General features: G+C 45.5%; 1 protein-coding gene across 1 annotated transcript in view; it reads right to left on the bottom strand.

Annotated features, from left to right (window-relative positions):
* Positions 1-27922, bottom strand: part of DCPS (decapping enzyme, scavenger) — a 55371-nt gene that overhangs the window by 26383 nt on the left and 1066 nt on the right. The window contains exon 2 of the mRNA XM_065569038.1: positions 18361-18529. Coding sequence (XP_065425110.1) covers positions 18361-18529 — 169 coding nt within the window. The remainder of the gene's footprint in view (positions 1-18360; positions 18530-27922) is intronic.

Raw genomic sequence — 27922 nt, 5'->3', positions numbered from 1 at the left:
AATCATAAATTGTAAACCTAGGTCTTTTCATGTGTTTAGGGGTTGCTTTACATGATAATATTTCACCTGTCCTGTTTATGGAACACTTTAAAAATCAGCAAAAAGGTTATATAAATAAAATTTATTATGAAACAAAAGGCAAAAAACTATTCTGTGCATAGTTTAGTCCTATTCAGTGTCTACTCGGCGCTTCTTGGCTTGTCTCTTGTATTCATTAAATGGAGCATCTCTTGTTACTGTCCAGCAATAGTCTGCAAGCATTGATGGGCTCCATTTGCCCTGATAGCGTTTCTCCATTGTTGCAATGTCCTGCTGAAATCGCTCGCCGTGCTCGTTGCTCACTGCTCCGCAGTTCGGTGGAAAAAAATCTAGATGAGAGTGCAAAAAATGTATCTTTAGTGACATGTTGCAACCAAGGCTTTTGTATGCCTTGAGGAGGTTTTCCACCAACAACCTGTAGTTGTCTGCCTTGTTGTTTCTGAGAAAAATTTATTGCCACTAACTGGAAAGCTTTCCATGCCGTCTTTTCCTTGCCACGCAGTGCATGGTCAAATGCATCATCTCGAAGTAAAACAGCTTTAAGACTCGTCTTCGATGAATCAGTGAACAGTCTCCACTCATCTGAATCGTGAATGATGTTGAGGGCTGCCATCACACCATCAATGTTGTTGCAGGCTACAAGATCACCTTCCATGAAGAAGAATGGGACAAGATCCTTTTGATGGTCACGGAACATGGAAACCCTAACATCACCTGCCAGGAGATTCCACTGCTGTAGTCCGGAGCCCAACAGCTCTGCCTTACTCTTGGGTAGTTCCAAATCCCTGACAAGGTCATTCAGTTCACCTTGTGTTACGAGGTGTGGTTCAGAGGAGGAGGATGGGAGAAAATGTGGGTCCTGTGACATTGATGGTTCTAGACCAGAAGTTTCATCCTCTTCCTCTTCCTCATCTGACTCAAGTGCGAATGATTCTGGTGCATCAGGAACCAGCAGTCCTTCTCCATGGGGTACTGGGCGTATAGCTGATGGAATGTTTGGATAATGCACAGTCCACTTTTTCTTCTTTGACACACCTTTCCCAACTGGAGGCACCATGCAGAAGTAACAATTGCTGGTATGATCTGTTGGCTCTCTCCAAATCATTGGCACTGCAAAAGGCATAGATTTCCTTTTCCTGTTCAACCACTGGCGAAGATTTGTTGCACAAGTGTTGCAGCATATGTGTGGGGCCCACCTCTTGTCCTGATCTCCAGTTTTGCAGCCAAAATAAAGGTGATAGGCTTTCTTAACCATAATGGTTATACTGCACTTTTGTGATGCAAAAGTCACTTCACCACAAACATAGCAGAAGTTATCTGCACTGTTCACACAAGTACGAGGCATCTCTGCTCACTTTGGCTACACAGAAATGTGTCCCTTTGCAAAATCAAACACTGACAAATAAGAGAGCACGACACTGTATGATTTCTAGAGCTGATATAGGGCAATTTGTTCAGCAGAGTGATGTAAGCTTCGTTATGATTGCATCATCCATGACTTCTAGGAATAACATGATGTAATTCATATCATGTATGACGCAATACCAGCTTCAGATTGCATCGTTCATTGTTTTGCCTAAAAAACAAGTACTATCCAAACCCAGTCATAGATTTATTCATAGATCCATTAAAAGATGTATTTTAGTCATTTCTGGTTTAAATTGAGATCCCTTCCCTTTATAAGTCACTTATCCTCCGTCATTCCCAAGTCAAGGGTCGTATATACTGACCCAATAGCATATCTTGAAAACTAGAGCCAATCAACAATTTTAAGCAACATTTTCGTTCTCAGTGACCCAGAATTAGTAAAGTTTGACTACATTTATTTCAGAAGCATTTTGGCTGTAGAGCAGTGTTATGAAAGAAAGCGGAAGGCAGACTGTGGTTCACTAATGATCATTTTACTTCTAAAGGTCTCATCTATCCCGGAACATCCTGAGACCACTAATTAATGTACATGACTAAAGCAAGAGAAGCTGTTTTAATACAGACCAAGTTCAGACCCTGACTTCAGTTAGGTGCCTGGCACTTCAGATTTGCTATGCGAGAGATCAACTTGATTCACATTGAACAGCTTTACCTAGCCACAGCCATGGTCCTCTGTACAGACATCAGTGAGGCAACGCTAACCACTAAACTGCTAAGTCTTTCCAATCGTTGGTGACCAGCTACACTGGTTCTTCCTTTAAAAATGATACAGTTCCTGAGAAACTAGATCCATACTGAAATGGTATTTATGACTGAAACCTAAAAGAGCTGATGAGTTAAATGAGTCACTCTAGCCTCTGCTCAGCCTGTGGTTCTGAGCTCTCATCAGGGCCTGGGGGATTGTCTGAACTAGAGGTTTTTTAAATTGAATTAACTAACTTGCTTATACATGCTAGTGTGAAGACTCCACAAATGTTTGTGATTTATCCTGGAACAACTCCTAAATGACAGTTAAATGGAGTTAAAAACCTCTGGTGTAGACAAAACTTGAGGGCATGGCTACACTTGCAGATGTAGAGCGCTTTGAGTTAAACCGGCCTTCGTAGAGCGCAGTGGGGAAAGCGCTGCAATCTGTCCACACCGACAACTGCAAGCGCACTGGCGTGGCCACATTAGCAGCTCTTGCAACGGCCACAGAGAGCAGTGCATTGTGGTAGCTATCCCAGCACGCATGTGGCTGCAACGTGCTTTTCAAATGTGGGGGGGGGAAAAGGGGGCAGTGTGACAGGGAATGTGTTGTGTGTATGTGGTGGGAGAGAGAGTGGGTTTTGGGAGGGCTGAGAGCATGTCAGCATGCTGTCTTGTAAGTTCAGACAGCAGCAGACCCTCCCCCACACCTCTCTCTCTCACACACAGCATTCCACAGTAATGGTTGCTTTGTCTCGGAGCTGATAAGCAGCCCGCTGTCAGAAATGGAGCTTTCAAGGGCATATCCGCATTCCTGAAGCGATTCCAAAACAATGACAAGAGTGGCCACTTGACTTAAGGGGATTATGGGACGTTTCCGGAGGCTGATTAGAATGCAGCAATGCAACACCTGGCTCACACTGATGCCAGAGCGTTTCAGCCAATGTGCCCCAAGCGTTAATCTTCTCGCTGAGGTGGAGTACCAGGAGCACTCCGGCCCTGGAGTCAGAGCGCTCTACGTGCCTTGCCAGTGTGGATGGGTAGTGAGCTAGGGTGCCCAGGGCTGCTTTAATGCGCTCTAACTCGCAAGTGTAGCCAAGCCCTGAGAGAAGCAAACAGGAGCCATACAGGAGAGCCACTGCAGGTACTCTGATTGCACAAAATGGCTACCTGGGCAGCTCATCCTGGAAATGGGTGATCAGGTCCCATGGAATCATTCTGGTGCATCCACACACTGGGTGCCTTGTAGCTGTGCTTATTCCAGTGCATGCTGGGACTCTGCAAGCATCTATTTTTATGAAATCTTGTTCAACTGATACAACTGCACTGAGTGAGGCGTCCCATCTACGCTGGCTAGAAGCCACTGTAGCATGCACTGATTCAGCTGGACCAGAGCTGATGTCTTCACGACCGGGGTTGCAACAAACCTGTATAATCAATGATGGCAACCCCCCTGGAACAGCTGTCATGCGTGGATGCAAGATGCTGCAAAGCTCCAGATGTCCAGCTGTTTGTTGCAACGTCCAACATAGGACAGGGCTTGGCTACACTAAGATGCTGAGACACAATGAAGGTGGAATATAAAGTACAAGGACAACTTGCACTTCGATGGAGTCCATATCTTGCCTGGCTTTAACTCAAACCCAGAGTGTCATGTCAGGATAGTTTTTTGTCTTAGCTTTTTACCTTGCTTAATTAAAGTAGTAAGTGACCCTACTCAGACAGTTAGCAGCTCCTTCTGAAAAAGGACCCATTATGACCAAAAAAAGCTAACACAGATATTGCAGCATTCCAGTTTCAGATGTGTTTAGTATTCTAGCTCTTTAGCAACATCCCCTCTATCCCCCCCCCACACACACACAATACTGCAGTCTCCCGTACACTCTCTCCAAGACACTTTAGAAATTCATATCTAGCTAAGTGCTAGAAATTTCAATCCAATGCAAATTTAAAAGGAGCACACTATGGAGAGTCCCAACTGAGCCAGCTGGAGCAGAGAAGCCTTGTCCACTCTTCTCGCATTCTACCCAAGCACACAGACAGCAGTATTAATGAGGTAAGCTCTCTAACAAATTGAAATGTATTCAGGGTTTGAATTAGGGCAAGATGCCTGCAGGGCTTGACACTTTGCTTTGGATGGGATCAAGTGACAATCCACAAGTTTTCCCTTAACAAAGAGAAATGGAAGCGGCGGTTGTTTGGCTCCTAATTGACAATATTGCCTATTCTTTTAAGTAAATTAACACTGTTCCTGAAAAGTACCCTGCCCAGCTAGGATGCCACAGAAATAGCAATGGAAAATTTTAATGACAAGTCTGCAATCTTCCCCAGGACCCTTATCTCTCTGCTTCTTTTCTGTCCTACACTTGCTCTCATTTAACCTTCAGGTATTCACTTCAATAACCAGCAAAAAGCAGTAGTGGACACAGTCAACAACATGTTCCTTGGATAGCTCAGTGGTTTGAGCATTGGCCTGCTAAACCCAGGGTTGTGAGCTCAATCTTGAGGGGGCCACTTAGGGATCTAGGGCAAAATCAGTACTTGGTCCTGCTAGTGAAGGCAGGGGGCTGGACTCGATAACCTTCCAGTTCTATGAGAGAGGTATATCTCCATATATGACACAAAATCCCCATCTCTGTTATGCTCAGGGCAGTTCTCTCTGACTTATGAACACATTTGTATAGTTCTCTCAGCTAAGTATCCAGCTTTAACCTACTCTGCATCGAGCCCTTTCATAGACTTTAAGGTCAGAAGGGACCATTATGATCTTCTAGTTTGATCTCCTGTATAATGCAGGCCACAGAATCTCACCCACACACTCTTGTAACAAACCCCTGACCTATGTCTGAGCTATTTAAGTCCTCAACTTGTGGTTTAAAGACTTCAAGGTGCAGAGAATCCTCCAGCAAGTGACCCGTGCCCCACGCTACAGAGGAAGGGGAAAAAAAACCAGAGGCACTGCCAATCTGCTCTGGAGGAAAATTCCTTCCCGACCATCAGCTAAACCCTGAGCATGTGGGCAAGACTCACCAGCCAGACACTCAGGAAAGAATTCTCTGTAGTAACTCAGATCCCACCCCATCTAACATCCCATCACAAGCCAATGGGCATATTTACCGCTAATAGTCAAAGATCAATTAATTGCCAAAATTAGGCCATACCATCCCCTCCATAAACTTATCAAGCTTAGTCTTGAAGCCAGATATGTCTTTTGCCTCCACTGCTCCCCTTGGAAGGCTGTTCCAGAACTTCTCTCCTCTGATGGTTAGAAACCTTCTTCTAATTTCAAGTCTAAACTTCCTGATGGCCAGTTTATATCCTGTAATGAAAACGCTGCCCTAATTATCCACTCACCAAGAAAAAGAAAAATGCCTCCATAATTTAGACCCTATCAGGCAAATGCTTGGTTGCTATTTAGCCTTCTCAAAAGGCCAACACGTTAACTCTAATGGACAGCCACACGGAGCAAGCTGCACAGCTAAGGAGACTCCACCAAAGTCTCTCAGCCTCTGCTCCTCAGTTGTCCACACACCTAGGGACTACCATGACTTAGCCACTGCCGTAATGCCTGGGAAGGATTTGGGGGTGGGAGAAGAAATCTTTCAAGTGGCTGGTTCCCCGACCATGGAGGACTTGAAAGAGTATTGTCAACATCTAGAAATACCCCTGGAACAAGGAGCATAGGTTTGTAAGATCTTTCCTGAGTCCAACCTCCCCTTTCTGGGTTGTTCTTCCTCATCTGTTCTCTCCCTTATTCTTCCTTTGTTTCCAGGTTCTATCCTCCCATCCTGCATTGCTGCTGAAAACTTTACTAATCGTTTCAGCACGTAGTGTGGTCCGGACAGGGGCTGACTGACAAAAGGAGAGAGACTTGAAAGTGCTAGAGCACCTCGAAGGTAAAGAGATTTCCATGGGGGTGCAGCTCATTTGAAAGCATTTTCTGCTTCTGCAGCCTGAAACAGGGTACCACCGGTATTTATAGGAAGTAGTATCACTTCCTGTATGACTGAATCGTTTTCTCCCTAGCTTCTAGACTCTCCTCTGCAACCTCTCTGCCCCATGTGCTCAGCAGCAGAGTGAGGTCACTAGAATTTGAATCACTGGTGTACTTCTGTGAGGGAGCTCAGGAGACTACAGTAGTAAGTTTCACCCTCCATGTGTTGCAGAAGCACTCAACTCTCCTACACACAATGACAGATACCATGAACTTGCTAATCATTAAAATGCATAGCTATGCATAGCTAACTAGAACATCCTCCAAAACAGGGTTCATAAGGAAAGACCTTGAACTACAAACTGTGCTTCCAGGTGCCATTCACGTAAACACTGTAGATTTTCCAGAAAATGCAACATCTTTCAGTGGCTAGACTAGATCAGACCATTTCTTGTTGGCACTTGGAAACACTGCTTACTAAGCACAGTTGGCATAGTCATGCTGTCCCACAAAATATGAATGACAGGCTCTGGATAGTAACTTAAAAGAAACCAGATGTCAACTAAACAAACAGACCAGCACAAATAAAAAGTTAAGAAATACGTAGCTTAATTGATCTGGCTTTTACTCATGGAGCCTTTGGCATGAGAAACTCTTACTTCTGCTGTGAAAGCAAACTCTGCTCTCCGATTATTCCGCAAAGTTAGCTAGGGAAGTATGGGTTGTGTGTTGTCAGCATTTCAAACTTTCCAACTTACAGTAAGTTGCCTATTGAATGAGAAAGAGAAAATTGTTGAACAGGCATTAATGTGTGGCAGGGAACTTGTTTAAACCAGCAGTACACAGAGAGTACTGGTTTTAGGGAAATCAATTCGACCCAGTTTTCGAAGCACACTAAAAGAATATTTAATGTTTGTCTCCACAGATCTATGTAGATGGATCACAAAGGTTTAGTGCTAAATGATTTCTCTCAAGACCAATGATTGGTTTAAAACACTCATGGAAACTGCTTTTGATTTTTAGAAGTTAAAAACCATTTCTCTTCTGATTATTAAGCCACTCATGGATGTAGGAAACTGGTTAACATTCTCCAACAGCAAGTCCCCACTGCCCCCTACAGCCAGTGTCTCGAACAAGGTCTGACTCCAACAAAATAGCGTTCATCGGGTGACTCAAAAGCTAACTGTAACCAAAGTATTTTCAAATGAATTTCCCACTTTACATATCGGTGTCTCTTTCCTGATGGACAATGATACACAGGTGGCCTGAGAAGAAAGTAAAAAGAGGACACAATCCCATTTTCTTCTTTGTGCTGAAAAAAAGGAGGCCTGGAAAGGGGTTTTTTCTGCTTCTTTTTTGCATAAGAAATTCAAGTCTTGCCAACTCCAGTTTTCCCAGAAAACTCGCTGGATGATGGCAGAACTAACAGGATGAGGATCCCACAAATAGCAAGGAAGTGAAACACGACTGAGACAGGAATGGATTTATTCTGAGTGTAGAGCACACAGTTTTTTGTTTTTTTTTTGTCTTGTAAACACAGTTTTACTCAAACACGCTGGAAACACGGGAGAAGAGATGTCATTTCCCCTCTAGTTCTTTTCAACCTCACTAGATGAACTGGTCAGTCTACATGGACTCAAGAGCCAGCAATATGTAGATAATACACAGCTTTACTAATCCTTCACCAAAGACCTCCACACCACTGCCCCCAAAACGGCCTAATTATTGGATGGAATCAGCTCTCGAACGAAGAACAGCTGGCAGAAGCGGAACCCAGGCAAGACAGAGATGACTGTGGTGGGCATAGGAAAGTACTGTGAAGAGCTTGCACCCACAGTGCAATCTCTGTTGGTTGAAGATACATACCCACAATTGGTCAATTCGGTCTGTATTCTAGCAGTACTCTTGTATCCCTTGCTGATGCTGAGCTCTCACGTAGCAGCATCCATGAGTAATGCTTTCTACCACCTCTGCTTGGCCAGGAAACATCCTATCCTGGTGGATGAAGACCTTTGTCCCCTCTCAGTTTGATTACAGCAGTGCCGTGTACCTGATCATGAAGCCTTCACCGCTTAGGAAACTCCAGCTAGTTAGGAATGTTTCAGTGCATCTCTTCAGCAACGCAGGCTCCCTCAGACATATCAAACCCATCCTCCGCTCTCTACACTGATTTCCCATAGAATTACAAATCAAGTTCAAGGTCTTGGTCCTTATTTTCAAAGCGCTCCAGGGCCTGGGCCCCAGGTATCTAAAAAAACAACCAAAGCTCTGGGACAAAGACTATGGTCAACAACTCTGCTCTTCTGGCACAACTGGAACCTGCAATAATAAGAGTAAAGCTCGTCTGTGGGGGAGGCAGAACCTTCTCCAAGGGCAGTCCAAGACCATGGAAAAGCAAGGATCATCACAAACCTCGCCACTTTTCACCTCAAATGCAAGGCATTTTGACCTGCCTTCTCTTACATAAACACACTTCTCCCTCTGGGGAAAGGGTGACAAAACAAACATGTGACAGACGCGTAGTCACATTGCTCAATGCACTACTGGATGGCACTTATATACTACTGTGATGAGCGTGATAAAAAACCACAACAGTGAATGACTAAGAAAGCTCCCAATCCACTTCTCCAGGTTCTCCAAGGAGACCTCTAGCAAAATAGGGAAAACAAGTCAGGAGTTTCTGGTAAAAACAAAAATGTTAAACACACCTTTCAGTCCTTCCTTGTCCATCAAAAAAGAAAAAAGTGTCACTTCAGTCTCTATGGATAGTGGTGAAACAAAGGCTAGAGTAGAGGACAGGACATAGTTGCTTAAATACTATGATGTCAGCCACTGTTATAAGAATCAAGAGAGATTGATAGGAAGGATGATCATCTTTGGGGCAGAGACCATCTTTTTGTTCTGTGCCTGTATAGTGCCTAGGTCCATGACTGGGGTGGTTAGATGCTACAGTAATACGAACAGCAGCAATAATCCTGACTCAAGCATGGCTCTTCCTTCTAGTTTGGAAAATGAAGCCCTGTACATTGTTTCCTTATTTTCTACGCCAAATCGAGCGCTTTTGCCCCCTCTGTTCTACTATGCAATCTGGCCATTGCTGGGGTGAGAGCCTTCTTCTCCGCAGCTCCTGTTGTCAAGAGCAGCCTTCCCATATCTCTCCTCCTCAGTTCCAATCTCATTTTGAAATATATATATTAATATATGTATGTTTACCTTTGCTCAGAGCATGTAGTTTCTTCCCCCACATTTCTCCCATGAATATTTTGGAACACAGTTTGCATGAGAAGTACTGTGCAAAATTAAGCTGTATTGCATTGCTGACTGGACCCCTGAAGGGGGTGGGTTTAAATGTGGTCAGGACACCACCTGCTGATGGGACGAGAGATGTTTAGTGTGGTTAAAGCAGACAAATGATAAATAATGACAAGAATGGAAAACCAAAGACTTCAGGCCTGGAGAGAAGGGCAATAAGCTACAAAGAACATCCCTCCCCTGCCGTCTGCATCTTTCCTCCACTTCAGTTCACACTAGTCACTTTCTTCACTGCCCATTCACACTCTGAGCTTCCATCCCTCCCTGACTTACCAGAACTGGCTCAGATACACATCCCAGAGCAGTAGAACCCCTGTCTTCTTCTGTTGAAGGGACAGCTCATTTCTCCAACTTCTTCTGGCATCTGGCTTCTAACGGCCACAAATAATGAATTAGATATTGGGTAAGTGCTGTAGCCACTCTATTATGGCAGCAGCATCCAGAGACATCAAGCCTATCTACCCACTCTCACAATGATAAAAAGGACAGTCCATAACCAGATGGCATATTGTTATCCTTGAGCTCCATAGGGCAGGGCAGAATCCCCAGTAGTAAAGATGTAGGTTAAACCACTGTGACCACAACAAATCCTGTTGTAATGAAGAAGGATCTTTCAGTTCATATGGCTGTTCTGAGGGACATATGAGAGCTGATCCAGAGAGACTAGGGGATAAGATCTGAGTTGTCTGCCAAGAAATGCGCCATCAATCCAAAATAAAGTTCTGCACCACTTGCTGCACTGTTCCTTAGAAAGGTTCTGTATGATGTGCCGTCTGACAGGCTCAACAATTTCAGAGAAGAGGCATTTTGACTTTAGCTGGTGTTTTAGGTGTGGCTTTGAGATGAAGTTGCGAAATAAGCTGTCTTGATGGCTGACCGTGCACAATAATGTGCCCAGGGCCCTGTTTTTACGCCTAATCACTGAAGGAGCAATGCCACCAAGGACCAGAAGGTTAGAAACTCGGGTTGTCCGGGTCGCACCAATGATGAGCCAAATGGCAGAGTTGATTGCTGAGCCCACCTTGCCTAGCCCCAAACTACCACACTGTATTCAGCAGGTGCAATAATTAGGGCATTGGTAGATTTCCATAAGATTGCAGTGCTAACACCCCATGAGTTGCCACAAAACCCACAGAGGAGTGCAACTCTCAACTGGATTTTACCACCTGTCTTCTTGATGTGTCGTCAAAAGGACAGAGCCTGGTCAAGCTTTATCCCCAAATAAGTAGGATACGGTTCAAAAATGATCGGCTGGTTGCTCAGAAGGACCCGCAGCTGCCAATGAGATGAGGTGATGAGATGGAAACAAAATGGCACAGTCTTTAGTACATTTAGTTTAAGTCACCACTTTGAAAAGTACTTGGCCAAGGGGTCAAGTTCAGATGACAGGCAGGACTCTGGCTCCTCAAAGCTCCTTCTGGCGACTTCCAGGCAGATGTCATCAGAATGCATTAATTGAGTTGCCAAGATGGGCAGCAGATCAGCTGCATGTATATTAAAGAGCATCGGCGCCAGTACAGGTCCTTGGGGAAGTCCGTTGTTCACATGACATGGTCGATTCGGACCATCTCCACACTTGAAATTGAAAGAGAAACTCTGAGCTGGGTCAGCTAAAGTGATTGGTCTACAAATGCAGCTACCAAGACCACACAGCAATTTGCTAGACACCAAGAAGGACCACCCACACTACCAGCACCAACTGTGCAGCAGAGAGACTAGAATCAAGTGATTAGATGCCATTGATTTCTGAAGCCTGGAGCAGCATGTAACAAATCTGGGAAGGCAAAGAGAAAGCTGCAGAGCCTTGTCAAGGAGAAGTCTATGTTGCAGTTTCTGAAGCTCTTCAGGGAGCAAGGTGGCTGATACATCACGGGCCTCATTTCCTTATAGGTAGAATTTCCTTAAAAAAAAAAAATCATTTTTACTCTGTGAAAGTGGGACATAAACTGCCAAAAAGGGCTGGAGGGTTGGAAGATTTCTCCTTGCCGAGTTCATTATTTACCCTACTTACATTTTCCTCTGTGAAATTTTAATGAGATGTCGGTGTAGGAAGCTGACGAGATTAAGGTCCCATAAGTCATCCATATTCTAGTAAAGAGAGGCTTACTAGACTCTGAATCTTCACATAGCCACTGCACAGTGACAGCTTCCGATCCGAATGGTAAGGACTGTTGCTGACAAATGGGAGGGAATTAGTACCTCGACTGATCTTGCTGATCAGATCCTGGCAGTGCAATAGGCAGCCGTTTGGGTCCCTGCTGCAATATGGCACAATAATCCATTGCATGCACATACTGCACTCCTGTTGCCTCTGCATCCCCTCCAAGGTTTCCATTAACCCTCCTACTGATGCCCTCTAGCAGGACTTTTTAAACATTATAAAGCACAAAAATAGATGTTACTCCTGGGGGAATTCTGCGTCACTGTGCATGCGCAGAATTCATGTCCCCTGCAGATTTCTTTGCAGAAAAATGACTTCTGATAGGGAAGCAAAGGGAGGCCACAAGAGCAGTCACGAGCTCCTCCCCAGCAGCTCAGGCAGGTTGGTTCAGGTGCCCAGAGCAGCCGGTACACACGTAAATCACCACAGGGAGTGGCTGGGCAGGCGTGCGGGTGAGAGAGGGAGAGAGAGAGAGAGAGAGACTGTCCCTCTTGCTTGCTATTATGACACACTTGGCACGGAGGGGCAAGGCTCTGGGATATTTCTGAGGAGGTAGGTGTGGGGCAGGTTCTATCCCCTCAGGCAGAACAGAATGTAGCAGCCTGCCTGCTTAGTGAATTGTTCCCATTGTCTTTGTGAATTCCCCCAGGAGTATAAAACAGGGGTAAAAAGGCTCCTTTACATTGCCAGAGTGGTGCAAAGGACAGTATGGCCCTATAAATGCTTATGGTGCTTTAGTGATTAGAACTGGTCTAAATTTTTGGACTGAAAAAATTTCCTATCAAAATGTGCTCCATGAACTGTTTCTTACCTTTGTGGAGATGGACAATAGCCAATATAAATTGTAAGTTTGATTCCCCAGCACTCATTTGCTCTTCAGTTGCCTATGATGTAACACTGAGCATATGGCTTGTTGAATAATAACTAGAAATAAAGGGTCAAACCTAGCTACATTACTATTAGACAAAGGGGCTTTGGGGATTTCCTCCAATGCTCCCCACGCCCATTCTCCATCCATTGTATTGTAGTTTAAATAAGTTACCAAAATAATTGAAACCAGTGTGATTATATTGCTTTATTTTGACAAATGAAATATGCAGAATTTCAAAATATTGTGTACAGAATTTTTAATTTTTTGGCACAGAATTCCCCCAGGAGTAAAAGATGTGACTCTTCAGTAGGGTGACCAGAAGGCAAGTGTGAAAAATTGGGATGGGGGTCAGGGGCAATAGGCACAGATATAAGCCAAAGCCCTGAATATCAGGACTGCCCTATAAAAATTGGGACACTTGGTCACCCTATTCTTCTTTCCAGAGGGAGGTGGAGCTGCAGAGAGGACCATGGGAGATAATGCAGGACTCAAAAGTTGTCACTCCGCAGGTGTGAGACAACATGCACCTGGACAAACCTCTATGTTCCAGTTGTCACGCCAACCATTCTTTAAGCCACAGCTAATGCAAGTCCCTGTTAAAATCTTTCAGCATGATCAATCCTAGCCCCTAGCCCCACATTCTCAGCGGGCCCATTTTTACACTAGTTACACCATGTAGTCTACAAACCACATTAAGCCAAGTTCTTTTCACTCTCCTTCATTGGGTAAAGCAAATTGGAGGCCTGGGTATGCATGTATGTGAGAGAATGCAAATACAGACGAGAAAACCAAACAAGCCCCTTCAGGAAGAGAAAAAGGCATTTGATGCATCAACAACACAAAGTGTTTCTATAGCACCTTCCATATGAGGATCTCAAAGCAGTTTATACAGAGTTTATAGGCACTCCCAATCCTCCTGGGAGGTAAGTTACTATCCCCACTTTGCAGATGAAGAAGTGAGGAAGAGGGAGGTGCCGTGACTTGCACAGCAAGTGCGTGGCAGAGCTGGGAACAGAACCCAAGTCTCTTCCAAATCCCTGTGCAATTTCTCCATCCTCACTTCACTTGCTTCTGTCCTATCTTCCCGGGAGAAAAATTCATGCTCACTTCAGGTATATCAAGGAAGTGGGGAGAAAAGCAAAAAAAAAAACCCCACACACAACACTTTGCTAGCCATTCAGGATAGGCAGCAAATGCCAGTGCAACCTTGTGGATTAACCCAGCCTTAACTGGAGAAAGCTGGGAGGTTATTCTCTTACCTTACAAGTTTGGTCCAGCAACAGCAAGATGCTACCAGTGAGGTGTGACACAGGCAACAGTGTATAACAAAGCTACAACACATGGAAATATAATAAAAACCTATGTAAAAATTTAACTAGCACTTTTTGGCCCTTTGATGGTTTGATTATGGAGATCAGTTTACATTTTGTAAAGGCAGGAGACAACCCTATAAAGGAAAGTTTACTAGAGTAATAAAGTGAGTATTTCAGAGACACTTTTGAGGAAGGCTGGCCAAGACTTGATAGGGTGCAAGGGAAAAATGATCCTTCAATTTGTGACACTTAAATGCTGCCAAAGAGGTAGGATGTTTGAAGTGTAAAATAGACACTGAGCCTGCAGGTTTCAGCAGCATCACCCCTTCACCCAGCTGGTGCATCACTTTTCAGACATTACTAGGGTGACCAGATGTCCCGATTTTATAGGGACAGTCCCAATTTTTGGGTCTTTTTCTTATATAGGCTCCTATTACCCCCCACCACCTGTCCTGATTTTTTACACTTGCTGTCTGGTCACCCTAGACATTACAGGGACAAACAATATGATCCAACACCCATTAAAATCAATGGGGAGATTCATCGACTTCAAAGGGAGTTAAAGCAGGCCCAAAAGCCAGACTTAAGTGCAGCTCAAGGGTTCGGTAATTTTCTATAAAGCTTTTAGTGGTCCCAGGCCTTATTATCTAGGAAGCCCATCTTTCCCCTTATATTCTACTGTGGCATTTAAGACAGTCTGGAGGGTTTCTAGGCTAAGAGTCTCTGGGGGCAGCCTTAGGCAGGGGTGAAAGTAAAATAGAACTCTTACCAGTACAGGGCTGCTCTGGCCCCCCCGGAAGGGGCGGGACCTCGGGTGGAAGGGGTGGGGCTGGGGGGGGGGGTCAGTGCCCCAGCCAGTCCATCTGAGCTCCCTGGCCTGCGCTGCCCAGGGCTCCAGCGGCGATTTAAAGGACCCAGAGCCCCAGGCCCTTTTAAATTGTGGCCCCAGGGCAGCTACTTCTTTTGCCCCACCCTTCCCTCCCCCCCCCCCCCGGTTGGCGGCAGCCAGGGGGTAAAAGGGGCAGCGACGTTCACTGCCCCTTTTGCACCTCCCATCAGCGTCCCTGCCGGGTCGTTGCTGCCCCTTTTGTGCCCCGCATTGGTGGCCCTGCTGGTAGGGACCCAGCAGGGCCGCCGATGGGGGGTGCAAAAGGGGCAGCGACGTTAAAGTCAGCAGTATGGGCTGGTACTGGTGGCTACTTTTTACCGGTACGTCTGGCTACTTTTTACCGGTACGCCATACCGGCCCATACCGCCTTACTTTCACCCCTGGCCTTAGGTTTCTCTCACCATTGCCTTTGGAACTCCCTCGTGCTTTCTAATTCATAGGCTGGATCTAGTGGCCTTCGGGCTAGGATGCACTGATTTGGCTTAGCTTTGGTTTAATTTTTCTCCATTAATGTATTTTAATGTATTTTAATGCTGTAAATAAACTCCTACCTTCTATGGCCACTGGTGCTCTACTGGACACTAAATACAGGTCCCGAATGGCCACAGCATGTAGTTTTGATAGGGGAGCAAACTTTTCCCTTTGCACTGATAAACACGTTTCCTTTCGTTAGGTCTTGTCAGCATGCTAGAGCAACCTGGCCTGGGAGAGGTTAAACCAAATGGCCAAGTTTCCCTCTGTCTCACATGTGCATGCTGTAAATTATTCACATCAGAAAAAGCCGGTTCAGGAAACTGTCCACATCATTTCAAGCTTCAAATATCAATTTATCATTTATATGGCACCGCCCACCCCAAAGCCCTTTACCAATAGGAATCATTTTACAGTGTAATCAGAGAAACGCAGCCAATTCTGGGGTAAAACATAGCAGCTGTTACAAAGCATATTACAGCTCTACATAATTTAGGTCAGGAGATGAAGAATCCCATTGCCAACTGCAAGATCAGGGGAAATTCAGGGAGGCAGAACGGAATTATCTGGGTTGGGAATCTAGTCAGGACACTGCAACAAAAAGGGCCTTCTATGGGATCTTTAGTAGCCAGAAATCAGCAGGGTTTGGGGTTTTACATTGCAGCTGAAGGATGATGCCACTGGTACCACAAGGCCCCAAATCATGTGGGGCATTTGTTTTTTATGATTCAGAGGGAAGAACACTTATTACTGAGTCACCAACACTGCTTCCTGCAGTGCCTAGGGGATCTCTCACTCAAATATTTCCATTTTACTTTTTATAGTGTCAAAGCACTTTACAAACTTGAACTACTTTCCCTCCCCTTGTGCTTTTACCGACCCTTCCATCCAAGGACCTCAGATGGGTTATATACACGAACTATTCCTCACAACACGCCCATAGGAAGATATTATCCCCATTTCACAGATGGGCAGACTGAGGTAGGACAGTGAAGTGAGTTGCCTACAGCTACAAAGGAGACAGTGGCAGAGCAGAGATTACAACTCAGGAGTTCATGGCATCCAAACTACACAGCCCAAGGCAAATGGTCAACTGTTCACATGGTAGCCCTCGGTCCAGCACCACACCTGAGCTATAGCAGGTGTTGGTCCTGCTGTAAGAGGTGAGCATCCATGTAATTAAATTTTTATCACAGGTGTCTAGTCTATGTAATACATGGCATTTTAGAAGGCTCGATCCATTGTGACCGAGACATGGCTTCCTTGCACCAGTAGAACTCGCTCCCTGCAATGGTTCCTTCAAAGCTGGAATTTGGTGCTGTTCAGGTGACAATGCAAGGCCTGCTCTTTTTCACAGGCCTCTATTTTATTTTCAGTAATGGGTTGTCATCGAGACTGGACAACCAGGAATGTGAGGGGCAAGAATTTTATTAATATGTCTGAGGGTTAACTAGAGCCATTTGAGGTTGGGTTTTTTTTTTTTTCTTCAAATATATTCTTAGACCACTAAATACAAGGTCCTGGGCCTGATATAAATCTAGAAGAATAATACTGCTGCCATCACACCGATGATAAAGTTATACGCTGCTGTAGCAAGATGGTAAAAGAGAAATCAAATACCAGTGCCTAAGGTTTCCCATTACTCAGTATTATTACTATGGAGAGAGATTCTGGCATTCTAATGCAACGATGCCACCTTGTGGAAATCACGGCATCTCATCACCCACTGAAACAGACAACTCAAAAGCACTGCCAAACAATACCAAGCTACAAAGCAAGATTCCTTTGAATTATTGAATGGTAACCGTGCAAAGGATCTGATGCAGACAGCAGCCTCTGTAATGCTCTCTTTATGTTGGACAACAGGAACAATCACCTTATCATACTTTCTTGCAATGAACTAATGCATTTTCCTACTATTAGGATGTGACATCATGGGAAGGTAAAAGTTTCCTATTTATAGCTACCTGCTGTATGGTACAAGTTTTACACGGTTAATGGATTGAAACTGGACAGCATGTTTGATCCTAGTCAGTGTCAGAGAAAGAATTTGTGGTTCTAAAATCAGTGTCTTTGAGACCAGCTCAGAGATGTTTCTCCCAAACCTGGTGCCAAACACCCTTTGGAAAAAAGCCTTCCCACAGTAACAAAGGAGAGAGAACAAGAGGGGAGGGAGGAGGAAACTCCAACTCCAAGCCACTGAACCTGGGCATGATGAAGAGCTGGGTTCCTTATAAACAAGCTCAATGCAAATCTCAATTCTGTAACTGATGCTTAGATACTACCTTGAAAGGGGCATTTGAAACGCCAAAAACAGATTGGTGACTTACTGATTAGGCTAGTGCAAATTCCTCCACAAATCCCCTTATTGCACTAAACTGTCCCTCCTTCCCTAGGAAAAACAGAGGCTTCATAGCCATCGGGAGATGGTGAAATTCCTGACCTAGTACATTTGACTATTCACCAGTTATGCATGAAAGAGTGAAATCACTACAAAGCAGACAAAAAGGGAGATAAACCCAGGTGCCCGTGTGCACCAGACATTCAAGGTCACACGCATCTATAGTCCCACTGCTGGCATGTTACTTGCCTGTCCTACAAGAAAACCTTAGCCCAACAAAAAGAAAATGTGAGATGTTGTCCGAGAATGAGAAGAGGCTGTCACAGGAAAGGTTAACAACTCCACAAAGGTTATTTGTGACGTCCTAATGCAGGACAAGGAACCCAAGGTTGTGTACAAGTGAAAGAGAGAATGTGGGAATGGATAAGCATCCATGTTCTTTGGTTTGTGCCATCTCTCCCTCTCTTTTCCATCCCCTCCAGGTTTGCTGCTATCTATTAAATTGTGGTGGGGATTCGACTGTATCAAAAGAACCAGCATAAAGATTATTTTCTGGGTATGGACGCAAGGAATTCTCCAAACGTAGTAATAGCTTGCATTATATACAGTCTCCCATCAATGGCCTCATCTTCAGAGATGGATAAGTATCATTAGCCCTATTGACAGAGGGAGAGATGGCACATTCAGAGTCAGAGCTTTATCAGCTAAGCCACATGGTTAACTACAGGGTGAGCTATCCTAGCACTCTGGTTCTCTTCCCCTCACCACAGCACAGCAGTAACACTGGACCCACCCTCCTCCCGAAACACACAAATATGTTGACTAAGACATGGGAAGCCCCCACTGCACCTTAGGCACCATGGTTCTTTAGGTTACCAGGTGTCAGAGAGTCTCCACACATTTTATCTGCTTACCACTCAGCTGCGGCGGTGGGTACAGGTGGTAGGTGCTGTAGATATCATTGGACATCTGGAGCTTCAACCTCGTGTGTTTCTTCAGCAGGTCGGAGATGCTTTCCTCCTGGAAGGGAGTCTTCTCCAGGATCACTACAGCATCCTTTGCATCGCCAGAGGCTCCATTCACCTAGAGTTAGAAGTCAAGATCAGCCGGCATACATCAAATTTATCCTAGCTCAGCACTTATATACCCCCCATCACTGCAGTAGCCACGCAGCTTCCTAGCATTAGCCGCTTCCCATCAACGGGATGGAGAGCTCACCTGCTAACAACCAGCAGCATACTTGCCTCTGGCCACTTAACCTGCACGGTTGCAGATACTGTTCTTCACTCTGAAGAGGATCTGAGGGCTATGTAAGGGAGAGAAGTGGAGGCTGTGACAGACTGGCAATACCCTGTAATATGCTGATTGAACTTTATTGGATGAAGTTAAACCTTACCGATTTAAAGTTAATACCTTTGGGGTACATTGTATTGGAAATGCAAATTTTATGTACTAGTGAGAGATTGAATGGCACTTCTTTAGCAGAAAGATAACATTAATGCAATCTCTGAGAGGCACAGGGAAGTCAAAGATCTTTTTGGTACTACATGTGTGATGTGAATTTCCTTAGGAAATGCCATGAGGTGAGGGGAATGCAAATTCTCCCTCTCCCAAGCCACCCTTTGGAGATACGCTCTGTATACTAACTACCTGCTTCTGGAAACTCCAGGTCAAAGACCCCTGATCTGTACAAAAGGATGGACTGAACTTGTCATGGGTGTGCTGAAGCTGTGAGATGAACTGTAACCCCAAGGACTCACCTAGGTGTGGGGGTAGAGAGGAGAATTTATCCCACCATAAATCCAAGTGAGAATTGGGATGAACTCTGGTAAGCTTATTAGCATGTGTGTAGGTTCTTTTATTGTTCTTTTAACTGGTTTCTCTAACACTTTTAACCTTAAGAATAGTCTAGGCCCACTTAGAAAACTCTGTGTGGTAACCTGTAACTGTAGCAATCACTCTGTTATCAGTCTCTGAAGAGAAAGCAAGCAGATGTGCTTGGACTGCCTGCCTCTGCTGCGCATAACACAGAGAAGGCAGGGAACTGTGCCGCCTGGGAATACCTCGGTCTGAAGGGAGAGAGACATGGGTCTCCATCCAAGACAGGCAACAGCTGGGGACTGGAAGCCTGAGAGAGGGTGCCATGGCTGGACCACTGAAAGGAAGTGCAGGTGCAGTCGCCCTGAACTGTGACAGAGTCATCAGATGCATCAGCAGCTAACACACAAAACAGATGCACAAATACTCACCTACTGAATGCTCGAGGGAGCAGGCGTTTTTCAAAGAATGTTTGCCCTGGGCAACTAAGGGAATACGCCATCCAGCTTCCTTTTAAGTCTTCCATTTGTTATGTGAATTTGGGGCTGAGTAAGGAAGTTCTGTCACAGGTGGTGGGTGGTACGGCTGCCTCAGCCTGTTAGCAGATGTTGGAACCCCACAGAGAGATGCTGACTGTTTTCTACTGACTCGTGATATCCTTGATTCCATTCCATATATAAAGGAGGTGGAATTGGGTTGCTGGGTAGAAGGATATAGGGTCTTGGACAGAGACCCCTTTGAAGAAACAGCCAAACCAGAAAGGGGGGGAAAGGCCTGGGGTGAAACTTGTATTGTATTATCAGTTACTTTGTTAATAAAGCCACATCCCAGGAAGGCGGTGAGTTTGACCTTACAGACTTTGTCTGGAGCAGAGTGGAAATACCACCTGCTTTATGTACCATTTCATGGGATCCCCAGAAAACTCAGGCCTTTACCACATCCCATCCAAGAATTTAAGATGGGTGTGAGCTATGTAGTTCAGGTGACGGGATGCGATGGTTAGACCCAGCTCTTGCCACACTTCTGCTTTGTTCCTGGTTATGCAGTAATTAGGTACAGGCCCAAATTCCTGTATCATCACTTTGAGAGATGGCACAGATTTATTCAGAGGTGTTGTGTCAGGTGAGGTAAGTTGCAGAACAGCGAGCAAGTCTAAGCTGGGGTAATTTACATGCCAAAGGACGAGAAGAGAGGGATGTAATAAGGAGGGCAAACCAATAGGAGGTTGCAAGAAGCATTAAGCTAAAGTCCTTCACTTTCCCAGACTTAAGACACCTTAACTCACACCCTCAGTATGTAAATTATTCTAACTCACACACCCTTACACCCACTTATAATGTCTAATTTGACCCATGTATACCTACTGCCTGAATTTGGCCCATGGAACCTAATAAACTCTAGTCCTCTCTTCTAAAGGATTTATTCATCCAACATTAACATGCTGCTTTGAAATTATGAGACACTTTGCAATTTCCTGACACTTCTTCATCTGCCTCAGTTCTCTCAAAGGTGGATTTACTGCAGACAATAAGGACTAACCCAATAGTATACCAAGCTTATATACTGAGCTGTGAGCTACAGTCAGACCTTTTCTGGCGGCTGTATGGCTGTAAAAGTTGAATTAAAAGAGTACTTACAAATTTCTCATTTTATGGCCCCTGAGTGGCAAGTCCATCCGTCTTATTTACAGCGTTTGAGTTACCAGCTAGTTTGCAATTCAGTTTCACTTTAAACATGAAAAACTGATCTTCAGGCCAAAAGCAATAGATATGCTAATAAGAAAAATAATCTAAGGCTTTAGATAGGTTTCCGATGCTTTGTTACCGAGACCAATTGCAATCGCCCCACTCCAATATTTGCCTGCTTCACAGCACAGTAAACTGGATTTGGACAGCACCAGACTTAAAAGCAATTGTTGAGCCACTCTAACATGCTTAAACTTATCGTGAAAAGAAGTCTCTCAATGGAAAGACATTTTAATAAGGCTAGTTTAATGGGGCTATTTTTTTAAAACATATTCACCTCCCTCCCTCCACTCAGTTTTGAAGTCTGTCACTAGTCAAAGGCAGAGACTATTCAGGGGGTTAAAAAGCGAAAGCTTGTTTGAAGGTTTGGGGCCAGGTCTTTTGGATTTTGCCAGATGGAATCTCAGGCATGTCCCTAACTGGCTTCATACCACTGGGAGTACGTGGATCTGAATGATCAAGTAGCACATGGCTTGCTTATATAGATCTGAGCAGCTTGGGGCTTTGCACTTCTCAGTCCCAGGTGTGAATCCAGCCTGGGTTGGAAGGGAAGGCTGTTTAGTGACAAAGCTGGGGGTCGGTTGTGTGTGGAGGAATCAACATCTCATAGGCAAATTCCCCACCACAAAAGCCAACTCAACTGGGGTTGTAGGGTTCAGAGGCTGGGGTTCAAATGGCTCATGAAGACTGAACTCCTCTTGTGATCCCATGGGAGATTCCTTTAGGTAAGGGGCGGGGGAGACAAACTAGGCCAGCTGGGACAGTAACTATGGAAGCTAACACTGCTCTTGCCTGTACTGAACATATTGTGGGTGGATGGACTTTACAGCTGTCAATCCAGCATCGTTTACTAGTACTGAATTCACTCATCAATCCAGCATCGTTTACTAGTACTGAATTCACTTAGGAAAAAAGAGACCTGAGGAACTAAGCAAATGCAACCCAAGCAACAGCCAATTTCCACTAACAAAAGTGAAGGGGAGAGTGCGGACCTAACTGGGCAAGTAATGCTATAGATTTCAGGACTGGGGGACACAATTAGGTTCAAGCAGTGACTTGCAAGTGTCAGGATGGTGGGAATTCCTGAGAGGAAAGGAAGAGTTTCCCACAGTGGTTCAGAGAGGGGCTGGTAATTTGTGTCTCCCTTTCTATGTCCAACATTGCTTAGAGAGGATCATGTAACACTCCATAGTAGCTGGAAGTGGGCAACACCTAGCCACAAAGAGCACGATCCTGCTGACTGTCTGCTGAAGAAAACCATTTCACCTGGCTTGCAGCCATATTCTAGTAGGTTTCATCGAGCTTTTCAGGGTGTTATAAAGCTAGAGCTCGTTTGAAGATTTGGGGCCAGGTCTTCTGGATTTTGCCAGATGGAATCTTACAGCCACCTCGTAAGGAACAAACCTGTTGTATGTATTATTGTCCTCCTTGGGTAAACCTCACAAGGGCACGTAAATTACCTGTGAAAACAAGAGGTGGCTGCTTTTGAAAGCATTACCCCTTATTTACATAGTACCCACCATCCAGTGAGTTACATAATTGTCGTAGACACTGACTCCACTATTACTCTCCATTCTTTTCTCACTGCTGTACTCAAGGATCTCTCTCTATATTCTAGACATCTGTCAACGGGTGGCATTCCTCCATTGCTCCAAAACAAAAGCCATACATGCTGCACAGGTACAACACACACACACACACACACACACACACACACGATTGGATTTAACAACAAACCTAACAACATAGCCTCAGCCCAAGTTTGCTTCCAGGCTTGGCTGTTCCCAAGGGTCCTTTAGAACTTCTCATCCCTACATCCCACTGCCCAAAGGGCCTTTTCCACCTCCCTTAAAGCCAGGGTGGAATTAACAAGCTACACCTGGCCCGGGGAGTCAGCAGGAATCAGTCAGCATTTCCTTGCAGGCTTCAAACACCTACTAATAGGGTGGGGCAATGGAAGAGCTCTGCCACCCTGTTACAACATCCTGGGCGTTTATTTAACACCTCCTGCCTTGCACATGCATAAGAGAGGCTAAAACTGTTTCCGCTTCTTCTTGATCAATTCCGATTCTTTGCCTGTCTCTAATTTCACATTCAGAGCACTGTAGAGTTGCCCCAAATTAACAATTTGTAAATAATAATAAAACTCCCCTTTGGGGGCAGTTTTCCTTACCCTGCACTTGTGCCGAAGACTAGGAGTTTGAAAGGGCTTTGGGGGAGAATTAAAACAAGAATGAGAAGGATTGACATGACCTTCCTGCTGCCCTAGCACGATTTCCTTTGAATCTAGCACAATGCAGCAGCAGGAAGGATGGCCTCAGAGGACTCACAAATGGGAGATTGCTTTTTGGCTGGCACTTTTGAAAACTTGTTTTTCTTCAGGGTTCAGTTACTCTGTAAAGAAATTACAAAAGAGGCAGCCAAGGGACTGTGGTAGGGGATCTGTATTCCGCTCTTTTGTATTGTTCAGTACTGGAATTAGTTACGTTGGAGTCTGTTCATGCTGAAAATCATAAGCATCATCTCAGCAGAACCTAGGTTTCAGACAGACTTCACACAGAAACATTTACTATATGCAGAGAATAGTGTGTGTGTGTGTGTGTGTGTGTGTGTGTGAGAGAGAGAGTGTGTGTGAGAGAGAGAGAGAGAGAGAGAACATTTTACAAAATACTTAAACTCCAGACCAAAGACAGCTCTAGGTCAAATCAACCGTGATGTGAACGGTGGTATAAATGGAAGAAACAGCATATCTAGCACCAACTTGACATTCAGTAGGTATGGAAAAGAAGGGTAGCATACATTCTGAAGGGATGAAAAGCAGACACAACACTAGGTTGGAATACGAAAAAGCAGCCCCTCTCTTACCCACTAACTGTCCCCAGCACTCCTGGGGCTAGTTTCATTCCTGGTGGTAAGCAGGTGTACAGCTCCATGTGACTTCAATAAGAACTGCACCTGCTCACGGCAGGGCTGAATTTGAATCAGTACGAGTACAATGGATTTCCACACCTAGAGCCCAAATCTGACCTCTCGTACCAGTGCCAGGCAGGAGTAACTCCACTGAGGACAATGGGGTCACAAAGATATAAAAGGTATTCAGATTCTGTAGTGACCAGGCTTAAAAAAAAGTCAGTCTAAAGCCCAATTCATTTCCTCCATACTGCCCTCCCCCAATTTGACTGGACAAACAATGTGCTTCCTCCTATGATGATGACTCTCTCAGTACCATGTGATTTGAGGAAAGGTAGATGATCTAGTGGTTAGATCACAGGATTGGGACTCAAAACTCCTGGGGTGCTATGGCCACCTCACTTAACCCCCCGCACTGCAGTCTGATCATCTGGAAAATGAACAGACCTGCTTCCCGAGATGTTATAAAGCTTCCTTAAAGCTTGCAAAACACTTTGTGATTCTTGGGCAAAATGGCCATTTATAATTATTGCTGCTGAGGCAAGGAGTCCCCAGTCCAACTAATCCACTCACACAGCTAGTGAGAATGTTACAACCAGAATGATTGCCATTTCCTCTTTCTGCCCAAGTCAGCCCAAATTCCTTTCCAAGTTCAAACCAGGCACACACAGCAGTAATAAATCTTCATGAGAAAACCAGGTTGGTGGATCTTGCTTCTGCTCATGTGTGTTTCAAGCAAGGAGCTGCGGAAATCATGAGATGATGTAGTCCTGCCCTCTCTGGCTCTCCTCAGGCTTCAGAGGCGAATCAGCGCCCATGCTGACTATCTTGCTCATTAAAACACAGAACCAGAGGTGCTTTCCTCATATGGTTTGAAGCTCACGCCACTTTTATTTTTATTTATTTATTTTTTTAAAGTTATTTGCTCCATGCTTCTTACATTCCAGGGATTTACTGGGCATGACAGAAGGATTTGATTTACTTGGATAATTTTAATAATGGAAATTGGATTTAGATCTCCTTTAAAAAAAAAAAAAAGAGAGAGAGAGAGACACCCTCACCCAGAGCACAGAAGGAATGCAATTCCAGCAAGTCACTGCCAAGCAGAGAACTGAGAAGAGGGCTGGAAAATATATTAACAAGCACTGCAGGCATCAGCTATGGCAAATTGTAACCCAGTGAAAAATCTACAGCATCACAACATAAAAGTGCAAAAGACCCATTAAAAGAACAGGAGTACTTGTGGCACCTTAGAGACTAACAAATTTATCAAAAGACCCATTAGTTCATCCAGTCCATCTGACCTGGGGACAAAGGCAAGATTGTACCCTGCAAAATATTTTTAAGTCTTTTCTCCAGCCTAGTTTTTAAGAGCCTAGGCAACGTGGTTCCTACCATTTCCCTTGGGCGATTATGTACAATGGAGTCGCATCATACGCGCATTTAACTTAGGCAAATTCAACTATACGCGCGCAATGAGTGTATGTCCCGGGGTGAGCGTGAGATGGGAGACGTGAATCTGCTGTTCCCTCAGTCGGTCTCAGTTCCTGCATGCCTCTCATAGTGTGAGCATCTCGCCACGCTGAGTGTGATTCTAGTGTTTAAAGGTACGTATTTTTCGTACAACATGGCCCCTAAATGCAAGGCAACTACTTCATCTGGTGCTCAACCGAAGAAACAGTGATCTGTTCCAACGCTGGAGGAAAATTTGGCTGTGTTGGACTTACTGAGAGACAGTATGTCGGTCTCCAACATGGCACGTAAATATGGCCGCAACGAATCTAGCATCCGTGCCATCAAGATTCGAGAGAGAGAAATTTGTCAAGCCGTGGCATCAAGTGCTCTAATAACTGCTAAGGTGACAAGCCAGGTGCGTGATAAGACTATAGTGAAGACTGAAAAGGCATTAAACTTATGGCTGGAAGACATGAACCGTAAATGTGTGCCTATCGATGGCAACATGGTGCGAGAAAAGGCTATAGCCTCTACGCGTTGTTCAAACCTCCCGCCGAAGAGGGACGGCCTTCTGATGAGAAGGAATTCAAAGCCAGCCAAGGTTGGCTTAACAGTTTTAGGAAGCGCTTCAACCTCAAAAACGTGCAGACTACTGGTGGGGGGGGGGGGGGGGGGCGGGTGCCATTGTATATGCATTACTCATTTTATCCCTTGGGAAACAGAGTGGGAAAAAACCAAGCTGTGTCCCCTACAAACACCCATAATACTTTTAAAGTGACACTACAATTCATTTTATATTCACTGATTTACGGTTTATTACTATGTCAACAGCATACAAACCATACATTGATTCCTTTCTCCAGAGGGAGCAGAAGACATCAAAACCCACCCGACACAAATGAAGCAAGGAGAAAAGAACATATTTCTCTTCCTCAGATGAAGTAACTATGTCAGTACAAAAGAGGGTTAGAGACAAAGATAAAAACAGCTTAAAAATTAACTGCAAAGTGGAAAGAGTCATTTGTGCCTTTTATGAAGTCTAAAGTATGCTCTTGCTTCTAAGAATTAGCATTTCTCCCCTCCATCCATCATTGCGGGGGTCTCAACTAAGATTACAGCACTTGTGATGTCACTGTTCAGAGGGTGCAAACTCTCGCCTAAGGCCATGTCTACACTACAGTGACTACACCAGCAGTGCTGAAGCTGTGCCGCCATAGTGTAGACGCTTCCTACACCGAAGAAAGTGATTTTTCCTTCAATGTAGTTACTCCACCTCTTTGAGAGGCGCTAGCAAGCTTGACAGAAGAATTCTTCTATCAATCTAGCTGTGTCTAAACTGGGGGTAGGTCAACCTAACCATGGCATTCTGGGCATGAAATTTGTCACAGTCCTGAGAGACGTAGTTAAGTTGATCTATCTTTTAAGTGTACACCAGGCCTTAGTCTTCCGGCAAGCAAAGGGAAGCAAGATCCTGATATTTCACATGTACCAAACAAGGAGGGAAATGGATTTTTTTAAAGAAACTCAGGGCAGTTTTTAACCACCAAGTGCCAGGGCTCGGCGAAGGAGCCAAGTCTCCCAGCTGTCCGGGTGTAACTAGCAGGTGCTAGTGCTTCCATGGGGAAAACAGGCTTCCAAGAAGGTTGGAGATGGGAAGGGTGGTTGGAAGAGCCCAAGTGACCCCACGAACAGGCAAGAGAAAGGAGGGAGTCTACAAGAGCCAGAGACTTGGGGTCCTTTCCCCAGGACATGGCAAGGCAAGCACTGGGGGGGCCCTGCCATGGGAGGTGCCCCGCCCCATCTGTCCCTCCCCTGCACAGAGGGTAAAAAGAAGGAACAGGGACTTTATCAGGAAAGATTGTGGGGCAGGACAACCATCCCATGGACATGACCTCCAGCAACCTCCTTGGCTCAGAGCAATGCCCCCCCTTCACCAATTTCCTCCCCCCCGGGTCAGAGCGATGGCACCCGCCCCCCTTCACCAATCTCCCTCCCCTCACCGGGTCAGAGCGATGGCACCCGCCCCCCTTCACCTATCCCCCCCTCCCCGTCAGAGCAATAGCACCTGCCCCTCTTCACCAATCCCTCATCCCCCGGGTCAGAGCGATGGCACCCGAGCCCCTTCACCAATCTCCCCCCCCCCCTCACCTGGTCAGAGCAATGGCACCTGCCCCCCCATCACCAATCTCCGCCCCCCCCCCCCAGTCAGAGCGATGGCACCCGCCCCCCTTCACCAATCTCTCACCCCTCACCGGGTCAGAGCAATGGCACCCGCCCCCCCCTTCACCTATCCCCCCCACCGGGTCAGAGCGATGGCACCCGCCCCCCCCCTTCACCAATCCCCCCCCCCCCGGGTCAGAGCGATGGCACCCGCCCCCCTTCACCTATCCCCCCCCCCGGGTCAGAGCGATGGCACCCGCCCCCCTTCACCTATCCCCCCCCCCCGGGTCAGAGCGATGGCACCCGCCCCCCTTCACCTATCCCCCCCCCCGGGTCAGAGCGATGGCACCCGCCCCCCTTCACCTATTCCCCCCTCCCGGGTCAGAGC

The sequence above is a fragment of the Chrysemys picta genome, chromosome 16, assembly GCF_011386835.1.
Source record: "Chrysemys picta bellii isolate R12L10 chromosome 16, ASM1138683v2, whole genome shotgun sequence".
Taxonomy (NCBI): Eukaryota; Metazoa; Chordata; order Testudines; family Emydidae; genus Chrysemys; species Chrysemys picta.
This window is presented reverse-complemented; position numbering and strand designations above follow the sequence as displayed.